General features: G+C 51.4%; 1 protein-coding gene across 1 annotated transcript; it reads right to left on the bottom strand.

Moving 5' to 3' along the window:
* Positions 1–6,337: 6,337 nt before the first annotated feature.
* Positions 6,338–10,745, bottom strand: LOC308563416 (uncharacterized protein C9orf152; the record flags this gene model as incomplete). Its single annotated transcript, XM_081150493.1, has 2 exons — positions 6,338–8,214; positions 10,553–10,745. The coding sequence occupies 2 exons, from the start codon at positions 10,743–10,745 to the stop codon at positions 7,688–7,690; spliced, it is 720 nt and encodes a 239-aa protein (XP_081006619.1). The 3' UTR covers positions 6,338–7,687.
* Positions 10,746–10,769: the final 24 nt, after the last annotated feature.

Raw genomic sequence — 10,769 nt, 5'->3', positions numbered from 1 at the left:
AGATCTAAGTGATAGAGTGTTTAATAAAAGCCAGAAAGATTCAGAACTCATCAGTGGAAGGTCAAAAGGTGCAGGAAGCTTGTAAGGAGACATTTAGGAAGGAACTTCCCAAGATGTACTTGAAGGCTACAGAAGCACCTCCTTGATAAGGGAGGGGTGGAGGGAGTTCCTTGCCCTATTTCAGTGTTTTGCGTTGACTCAAGATTGGCACCTCTGCCTGCAAGTATGAAATGTGGCCAGTAGGTGGCAGTGATTCTAAAGTAAAAACAACCTCCGCAGCCCTGGGCCTTCTGGGGGCCAGGAGGGCGTTTCCCAGCCTTCTCGGAGGACAGGACTCCATTGCCATCCAGAGCAGCCACCCCAAAACACCGCAGTGCCACCCCGCACGCAGGTCAGATGCAGCTCTTTACCTGCACTTACATTTCAATGGAAAATGGCCCGCTGCCACCAGAGGGCAGCAGACATCTACGTGCTGCCACGGTTCCTAAGGCTAGGTCTGTGCCAGGCACTGCCTTGAGAGCTTTACATGGATTATTTCATTCAGTTCTTACAACGCTCCTTTGCACTATATACTATTAGTATATCCCCATTTTATAAATGAGGAAATTCACATATCAGTTTGAATAACGCTTCAGATGATGCAACCAGGGGTGAAAGACGGGTTCAAACCCAGGCAGCAGTGCCAAAGCCTGTGCTCTTACCTCCCAAACTTTCCTTCGCATTGGCTTGGCTCAATAGCAGACAAGCCTCCAGTCCTGCTCCTGGGGAGCCCTGTTTTCTCTCAGACCCGGAGAGCCTATCTTCAGCACAGACCAGCCCAAGAGGGAGCTGGTACTACCGACAGCTGGAAACTGGGCTTGTGGCTAAGACACGGGGATAGAGTATGAGTGGGGCATTCACTGTCACCAAAAGCCAACACCCATTAGGATTCTGGCTCTTTCCAACAGCTTCACTGAGCACGTAGGCATGCGGAGTAAGCTATCACACGTGCCTACCGAGTTATACAAATGTTCTAGAGCGCGACAGAAAGCACTCCAGTTCTCCAACCCGAAGCACCCATTTTCTTTGGCTTCTACTGTTCACATGTACATACATACAAGCACGCATATTGCGGAATCACCCCAATTCTAAGTGTCCATTTCTGTATTGGGTCGGGTAAAGCTAGAGTGTCAACAAAGAGACCCAATAATTAATTCAGTGGCTGAACGAAGAGAGAAGTTTATTTCTCACGTTACAGCCCACGGGGAGCATTCGAGGTCTGAGGACAGGCTTGTTTGAAGCAGCACTTTGGAGGCTCCAACTTCTTCCGCCCTGTCCCTCCGTCACCCCCAGGACCTGTTGTCATGGGCATGGACCAACACTGGGAAATGGTAAGATGCAGTAAAGCCATTGACTGGAACAATAGGTGTGCCCATTCCCTGGATCTTCCGGAGCTGTGACTGACCTACAGTGATGAAAATGGACAGCACACTGGCTGCTACAGATTAGGAAACAGTCATTCTAGGATTTCCACTGCTATCACGAAAGCCAGCGAGGGGACCATTCAAAGCCCACAGGAAGAAGCTGCTAGAACCTTCCTAGAGGCTGCACATTCTCGCAGGGTCCACATTGACCTTACCCCTCCCACAGTTCTAATGGCACAAACTATGGGAAGAGAAACCGTGGGCAGGGAAGATGAGAGGAGCACGGAACCACCCACGGGCCTGGAAGTCCCCTAGATCGAGTGGGAACCGACTGTGTCTTAACCCAAGGATGACACATGCCTCCTTGTGCAACGCAAGGATCACTCCCACTCCCACACGTCCTGCACAGCGTGGGGTGCTGTCCGCATGCTTACCCAGGACCCACGGGGAGGCTTGTGGGGACGCTTAGCCTGGACTGTGACCTCACGTGCCAATCATTCACAGATACAAATAAGCTGACCGTGTTCAGATGTCCCTCAGTCACGTTACCTGTGTCTCACTCCAGTGCAGCTGAGGGCCTTCAGGAGCCTCTCAGGGTCATGTAGCTGCTTGTACTTGTGCAAGTTTCTCTGACCCTGAGTTGTAAGCCATCTAGATTGACCCCAAGAATGTTCTGGTGGCTGCCCAATATCTTTGCCGTGTCATTTAGTCCGGGTTACTCTCCATTGGTTTGCAGTGAACTCATGCTTATCTCCAAAGCTGCTGGAGCATGGCCATGACCCTTAACTAACACTCTATAATGTATGAACAAGAGATAAACGATGTTCTTTAATCGTGAGTTTATGAGTTGCTTCGGGAGGGGTGTACCAGCCTGCCAGAGATGCTTAGTAATGATAATTGAGTTTATGAAATGCATCTAGTCTTCATGGAGCCCGGGGGGGGTGACATTGAAGGCTGGCCATGTAGATGGAACATGCCTAGAGGACCAGCTCAATATGAGACCCTCAGCACGAGGAGACTTTGGGCTTCTAGTACTCAGGTGCTTTGCTGAAAGTTACTAAGAGAACTCATTAAAATGGCACAGTCTCTCCATAATTAGTGAGTTACTCTCCATATCTCCATGCAAGTGCTTGGGACACTAATGCGGATATTTTTGGCTTAAAAAAATCTTCCAGAGGAGATCTACCAAACGTGCCCCATCTACAGTGATCACATGGGAAGGCAGGGGACAGCCGATGTGACCAGGGGGCCTGCCTCAGAATCACCAGGAGGACTTGCTAAAGCAGATTGCTGGGCCTCGCCTTCAGAGTTTCTGAGTCGGTAGGTCTGGGTGGGGCCAGAGAATTTTCATCTCTGACATGTTCCCAGGTGACCACAATGCTGCTCCCCTGGTCCACAGAACACACTTTGAGAACCACTGAGCTGGACTACAGAAGATTGGCTGGGATGCCACTGGTGACTCCAGTCACTCTGAAATTAAGTGTCTTTAAAACACTCTGAAATGAATTCTTTGCCCACCCTCCTTACCTCTGGCTAAAAACACAGGGAGGATTTTCAGGAGCTTCTTGGCCGAACCATTTCAGGCCCTTGCCCTCGAGCACTCCTTGCTGTGATCACTGAGGAGTCCTCTCATCTGCATGTGGCTCCTAGTTCACTGAGCTTGTCGTTTCTGCCATGGGCCCCTCCCCCCCCTCCCCACAGCTTGTCAGGTTTATTGCACGGCCCCTTTTGCATCCACAAGTGTTTAGAAAATGTCATGGTTCTCTCCGGCCCCTGCATAGAAGCACCAATTTCATCACCAACAGTTTCATTTCAAAGTACAGGATGGGGCAGAAGTAGGTTTACAGTTGTGTGTACGTGAAACACAGAGTTTATACTTGGATTATTATTTATTAATTATTGTATTATTTTCCATACGGACAACTGTAAACTACCTTTGCCCACCCTATATTTGAAGGGGATTTTCAAGCTATGGTGATACAGAAATCAGTGAGGGAAGGAGTCAGAAGAAGGCAGTTTAACACAGTCGTGTTAAAAGACAAGCTGAGGCACGGTAAGAAATGTAAGAGTTTATGTGAGCACAAACTGATCCGAATTTGGGGGCCAGCTGAGACTGGGGCAACTAGCAAAGAAAGGTGGACCTCTAATGCCATGGAGGGGGCGGGGTGCAGCAGGAGCCCCAGTAACCAATCTCACAGGGGACCCCCCAGCGCTAGGGGCGCTGCTGGGGATGGAGTCCCTCTTCTGCAGGAGCCTGGGGGCCACCACGTGCCCACACCAAGCCTGCAGGCCGGGAGCCAGGTCCGTGTAAACAGCCCAGGGAAAGATCAAAGTACTGGCACATAAAGAGCCCTCTGTGCCCTCTCTGTGCCCGTGTCCTGGTGCCAAAAGCTGTGGGCACAGAAGGGGGAGGGTTCTGAGCAAGAGACCACGCCCCCCTCTAGCCTTAAAGGTGTAGGTCGGGTGTGCTGGGCAGGGATGGGGGAGGGGGTTGGTGGGCTCTGACTTGAAGATGACATAGGCTTTTAAATTCGAATCCGTTCACGTCTTAAAAACGGGACTAAAAGCGCTTTAACGGCCGCGAGGGACCCAGGAGTCCGGCAATCGGGCTGAGCGGCGCGAAGGCGGCGCCCCCTAGCGGGGAGGGAGCGGAGTTGACAGCTCACGGGAACGACCCTCCCTCAGCACCTCACTCACCCCGCGGGGCTGCTGTCGCCGCCCGCACAACTGGGAAATCTGTGGCTCCGCAAGCTAAGTGATTGGGCCGAGGGCACGTCCACGGAAGGCCGCGGAGACTGCAGCCCAGACGCACCGCCTGCAGGCCCGGGGAAGGTGGAACAAGCCTCAGGGCGGCCACGCGGGGGCGGCCTCGCCGCGGGCTGCAGGGCTGGGGGCGGGCGGGGTGGGACCCTCGGGGATGGAACCCGCCTGATGCAGGACCTGTGCTGGGAGCTGGTTGTTCTCTAGTTTAGGAAAACCTGCTGGCCCTGCGCGGAGCAGAGCGCGGGAGGGGAAAGTTAGCTCCAGCCCTGACCTGCAGGGGAGAGAAAGTCACTCTTGGACAGAGTGACCCCCAAATGTAACCTGAGCCCGTTGCCCAGCAGGACTGACGGCCCCGGTGCTGGTAACAGTGCGTGCGATTGTGAAACCGAGAGATGGTTCCAGGTGAAGGTTCCTGGCAGAAGCAGCCTCGTGGGAAGGGAGTGGGAGGATTGCAGGCCAGCCTGTCCCTTCAAGCGCCGCCGCAGGGAGCACTCACCCCCCCCCCCGCCCCGCCCCAGGGGGCAAGGCGGGCCTCCAGGGCCAGCGCGCTCTCAGGCAGCTGGACCTGAACCTGCTAACTCCTCCGTGGCCTGCCCTGGCGGAAAAGTCTTCCCACATCTGGGATGTCCTCTTGGATTCTGGCCTCTTAAAACCACACTCATGAAAAGGTAACTCCAGACTGACAGCTGTGGGCTCTAGAGAATGGGGGTTTGTGGAAGGTTTGCAATGAGGGGAGTAACTGTGCAACATCTTACACAATCTCTTGCCTCTTTTTTTTTTCTTTTTTTAAATATCAGAGGATATTTTTTTCCTTGCTTTTTTCACAGAGAGAGAGAGAGAGAGAGAGAGAAAGAAACATCAGTGTGAGAGAGACATATCAATTGGTTGCCTCCTGCATGCACCCCAATTGGGGCAAGGATTGAGCCTACAACTGAGGTATGTGCCCTTGGCTGGAATTGAACCCCGGACCCTTCGCTCTAACCACTGAGCAAACCGGCTAGGGCTATCTCTCGCCTCTTGAGGCCTGTGCCTGCACATCCCGGCTCTTCTTTCCTCTGGCCACTCCTCTTCAGTGTCCTTCGCTGCCGCCTCCTCCGTGTACCCCACCTCTTCTAAGTAAGAACTGGAAAAATCCTTAGAGATTCTTCAACTAAGTAAATTGGGAGTTTTCCGGACTCATTCTGGACCCTGTCTTCTGTCCACACTCTGCATAGGTGAGCTCGACTTCTCGTTCTTTTGAGGAGCTCTACATACTCGTGACACTTAACTTCATAAGTTTAGCCCAGAACCCTAATCTTATTTATCCACATGCCTATTTGATATCTGTTTGTCTCATGAGCATCTCAAACTCAGTATCCTTCAAACTGAACTTAGGATTTTCCTTCAGTAAATCCTATTGATTCTATCTCCAAAGTATATATCAAATGTATTCACTTTTGCTCCATCTCTCTGCTTCCGCTCTTGCTTGAGCTAACAGCTAACAGCATCTTTCCCACTTGAACTTGCCATGGCCCTTTTCCTATGACACTGCCTCTGAACATGACCTTCAACTCATTCTCCATAGAACGACCAGAGTAATCTGCTTAAACTGCAAATCAAATCAATTTAGTCTTGTATGTAAATCCCTTAATGGCTATTGTGTTCAGAATGAAACCTAGTATTGTACTATGACCTGGCTCCTATCTACCTGTGCTAGCCATTAGTGCTGCTCATCCATGTTCCATTCCTTCTCTCCTTCTAGGCACCTGGAAGGAGGCTGTCATACCCTTCAAGTGGAGATATGACCATGTGACTTGCTTTGGATGATGGAATGGGGATAAAAGTGATGAGAGCCAGTACATGACTATTAATGCATATTTTTTTCTCCTGCTATAGTGATTAGGGAAATCAGTATTGGAGGCGCCACAAGAGTAAAGCAGCCTGAACTGCTGGTAATAGATGCAGGAAAACTGCCTGGGGGGTTGCCCAAATCCACAGTAGACTTCTCATGAGTGAAGGAAAAAGCTTCTGTTGTAAGATTTGGGGGTTGCTTGTTACTGCAGCAAAATAGACCCTATCCTGATTGATACACTATAGAAAGGGGGGGTTAGTTGTGGGAATCCTTTTTAAAACAAAAATCAAAGGACACAGTGTATTTCAGAAAATTTTCTTTTTCTTTTTCTTTTTTTATTAGACTATAAAAAAATTAACAACTGTCTCTTATTAATTATTCACAAAAGGAATCACAATGAATCTCCAAATTGGAGTGAATTTATGGGTGGTCCAAGGAACAGGCACATACGTATTTTTGACAGGTAATGACAGTACTGGAAGGGGATAGGCAAGACTGCCACGGTGGGGGAAAGATGTGGGTGAAACTTTACAGAGAGGGGTTGATGTGAGGAAAAGGCACTTTAGATGTGTTTAAATATCATTACTAAAGTTAAGCATTAACCAGGAAAGACATACTTTATACCCCATCACACCCAAGTAACACCTGCTACACTTTCTCTCAGGTTTAATATATCCCAGGAAGGATCTGAGTGATCCGAATCTGGCCAAAAGGGGAGCAGTTTGTGGGAAACACATATTTTCCAAGCAGGAGCATTTCTTTGGCTCCTTCTGCTCAGGCTCCTATTACTATAGATCTTCAGTGATTGGCAGTGTTTAATAAGAACTTAATTTTGAGAGAGGGAAGAGAGAGGGAGGGAGAGAGAGAGAAGACAGACAGAAAAGTAGAAGGGAAGGAAGGAAGGAAGGAAGGAAGGAAGGAAGGAAGGAAGGAAGGAAGGAAGGAAGGAAGGAAGGAAGGAAGGAAGGAAGGGAGGAAGGGGAAATAAATCTGTGATGAGACTGGGTGTGCAGTCTCAGTGGGAGGTGAGAGGTGACCAAACCCTCCTAAAGACCCCTTAAACACACAAAATAGTAGGTGGCATTGTTCTGCCCCTCTTTACCCAGGGTGACCATACTTTGGGAAGCTCAAGCTGAAATGCTGTGGTCACTAGAAGTGAGTGTAGTGACTTCTAAGTGAGCTGGCCTCCAGGCAGAGCAACCAGGACAAGGCAATTCTCAGAGCTCATCTTCTCCAGAACATGTGAGGAATCACCAGAAGTTGTTGGAAACAAGATTGTCCATGTTCATTGACTCCAGGGCACTGCTAAGGCATTCCATTGGCTAGGTCCCTGTTTTATGTTTCCAAATTCCCTGGTTCTAGGGACTGAGCAGATGTCCTACTGGACCTCCCTAAGGAATGGGCATCCAGGGCTCCATAGCAATATCTTCTTGTATGAGCAGAATGGGGCTGCACTGATCGGACAGCACTCTTCCATCCTGAACTGTGAGCCATCTGGTCTGGACAAGCTTTTCTTTTTTGAAGGACAAGACCATGTGCCCACTGTGAAGTTCATTTCCCACAATCCCTATCATTGAGCTAGTCCAGTTCTGCCCATAGCTAGAGCCCCTCATTGTGGCTCTGCCTCCTGGGTTCTTTGATGAGACAATAGATGGCCTCAAGGTTGAGCCATCTGGCTGAGTAGAAAGCTTCAGGGTGAGCCATATAAACCCAGGTTCCGGGCAGCTTGGGAGATCCTGGGAGTTTTCCTCTGGGGAAATGGATAGTAAGCTGGTTTTCCAGGCCTCTGTGGGTTCTTTATGGAGGAAGGGCACTGAATGCCATTGTTTAAGCCGGATCCCACTGTCTTTGTTTGGGGATTGCCCTCTTGACGTTCATGCTGGGCTGCCTCTGGGATCATGGTCTCTTGCTGAGTCATCTGCTTGTTTTCAAACAAGCTGGGATCTCTTTCCTGAGGAAGCCTTTGCTCAGACCCCATGAACTTGCCCTTGTGTTTTACGTGATGACTGGTTTCCTGGTGGAAGGTTTGGACCGAGCAGTGCATCTGTAGGTGTGTGTGCCACAGAGACCTGGGGATCTGCAGACAGCCTCCATCAGCCTCCTCCAGCATCCCCACTGCCTCAGGGTCCACCTTGTCCTGGGACAGTGAACGCCTCCTCTCCTTGTTAATCCAAACAGCACTGACCATGGATTCAGCAGGAGCAGGTGTGTTCCCTCCTGAGAAAGCAAGGCACAAGCAGGGTCACCGCTGGAAGGAACATGGCCAGCTCTCATTAAAGAAGGCTATGCCCCAAAAGTCACAGAGGCCAGGCACCCAGTGCATTGCATATGTGTACACACATACACATGGAAGCACACACGATCCTACTCACATATGCTCATACAGGTGCACTCCCTCCCAACCTCACACACCCATGCAAACTGTCCCTCTCTCTTTCTCTCTCTCACACACAATTATTCATTCATTCAAAAAATATCTATTGAGCACTTATTGTGTGGCAGGCATTATTTATTCTAGGTCCTGGGAATACAGCAGTAAACATCGAGACAAAATCCATACCTTCCTGATGTGCTCTAGTGGGGTAGAAAACAATAGCAAATGAATATAATAAAATTTCCAGTGGGGCTCTGGCAGGGTAGCTCAGCTGGTCAGAGCATTGTCCAGATACGCCAAGGTTGTGGGGTTAATCCCCGGTCAGGGCACATACATGGAGCAACTAATGAATTCATAAACAAGTGGAACAGCAAACCGATGTTTTGCTCTCTTTCTCCGTTCCTCTCTCTCCCTAAAATCAATCAATAAAAAAATTTTAGGTGGTAACCAATGCTATGAAGAAAACTCAAGCATAATAGAATTTAATAATAGGCCTCAGAGAAACACCGATTGGTTGTCTTCTGTACGTGCTGCAACTGAGGCATGTGCCCTGGCCTGGGATTGAACTGGCAACCCTTCGGTGCACAGGACAGTGCCCGCGGCTGGGCTAGGCCTCAGTTTTTGGCTGCGTGAGGGAGTGAGTCCTAAGAGGAGCTAAGGGACTCCCACTTCAGGCTGAAAGAAGGTCAAGGAGGGAAGGCACACACGTGGTCGCCCGTGTCAGGATTCACAGTCACTCATCGGTGGAGAAAACTTACCCGCTGTGCGAGGCTGATAAGGGGGTGCCGCCCAGGGCGAGGCGGGAGAAGCGTGTTTCGAAGCAGAAGCAGCTCCCTGTGGAGGGCCGGCCCTTACCCTTCCACCCCGCTCGGGGCTGGGAACACATCTGCAGCCCCCCGCTTCCCTGAACCGGCTGCAGGTGTGGATGCCGACCAACGCCTCCGTGCTTCTTCAGGGACATATTTTTTGCCACCTTGTGGAACGTGGTAGTTTACTGTCAACTGCTGGTGGCAGGGAGGGTTGTGGGAATGGATGTGTGAAGGGCATGTTCCTACAGAAAGCAGGTCTGTGACCAGCCTGGACTTCCCTCTGAGATGTCAGGGAAGCATTCTGGCATTTGTAGGTGACAAAGCGTGTGGCAGGAGTGGAGAGAAAGTGTTGCGGGAACAGAGCCAGAGGGAAGCCCCTGAGCTCCAGTTCTGGGACCAGGAGAAACAGGGGCGATGCAGCCATCTCCGCGAAGTTCCTGTCCTGCAAACACTAACTCGGGTGGGGAGACTGAAAATTGGGTCCCACTTCGTATCCATGCTACTGTTTTCTTAGTGTAACAACATGAAAGTTGTTACGCTAAGTGCTCTTCAAAGTGCTCTGTACTCACTCGAGAACAGAGGAGGCTGGGGGTGTGAGGCTTCCTTAATTCTCGGCCCTGAACTGTACCAGTAACCACAGGGATTTCCAGGCACAGCCTTGACCTTTCAGGGACCTTCCCACCTCCCTTGACTGTTCCTGTGTGATGTCCAAGGGCAGTGGTTTGACAATAGCTTGATGTCTGAGCCCCGTGTTCCTAATTTACTCCTGCAGTGAAATCTGAGTTCCCAAAGGGAGCAGGCTTCCCCCCCTGAAGAGGGGGCTTTTATGTCTCCTTGCACTTCCCTGGCTGCTATTTGAGGCTGTGATGAGCCAGCTCCCTAAGCCATGGCTCCTCCTGGGACCCTGAACCCTGCACTTCCTCTGGCCAGTGCCCAGGCTGTTGGGGATGCCACGTCTTCTCTCTCTGGAGCCAGTTTCTTGGGTTTGCAAGAGGTGACTGGGTGAGACCCAGCCAGGAAGCAGAGCTCCCATCTCCCCACCTGGCCCCGCAGGGGGCAAGCTTGGCTCACCAGGCAGACCAGTCCAGCAAGATCAGAACATAAGAGCAGAAGCCAGGGAACAGCAGGCTGCTGGCCAGATGCCTGGCTGAGGCCCCTGGCACAGGGGGAAGGGGACTGAGCCCGCAATGCTGCCCTGCACCAGCCTTTCTGCTCTGGCTCTGACCCCCAGGAGGCCTGCATTCCCACCGGGAGGGCCCACAGAGCCTTGGCCCTGCCTGCAGGTGGGGACCCCCCACCCCACCCACCCCACCCACCCACAACTAGGCCCTCCCCCCCTCCGCTGCTGCTCCCAGCACCTGCCCAGCCCTACCTTTCGGGAATACCACGAGGTGGGCCTGGGCCCTCTGCTGCTGCCTCAGGTCTTCATACTGGGCTCGCAGGAACTGGACGCTGAGTGGGGGCCCTGTCCCCAGGGCCTGAGTCCTGGAGGCCTCAGCCATGAAGGAAGCCCCCAGCTGCCAGAAGTGGGCAGGGCACAGGCTGGGGCAGGGCAACCCTTTCATCTGCATCCGGGAGAAAAGCAAACA

Source organism: Miniopterus schreibersii (assembly GCF_964146895.1).
Source record: "Miniopterus schreibersii genome assembly, chromosome: 11".
Lineage (NCBI taxonomy): Eukaryota > Metazoa > Chordata > Mammalia > Chiroptera > Miniopteridae > Miniopterus > Miniopterus schreibersii.
The sequence above is the reverse complement of the archived record's forward strand: the minus strand, read 5'-3'. Positions and strand labels throughout refer to the sequence as shown.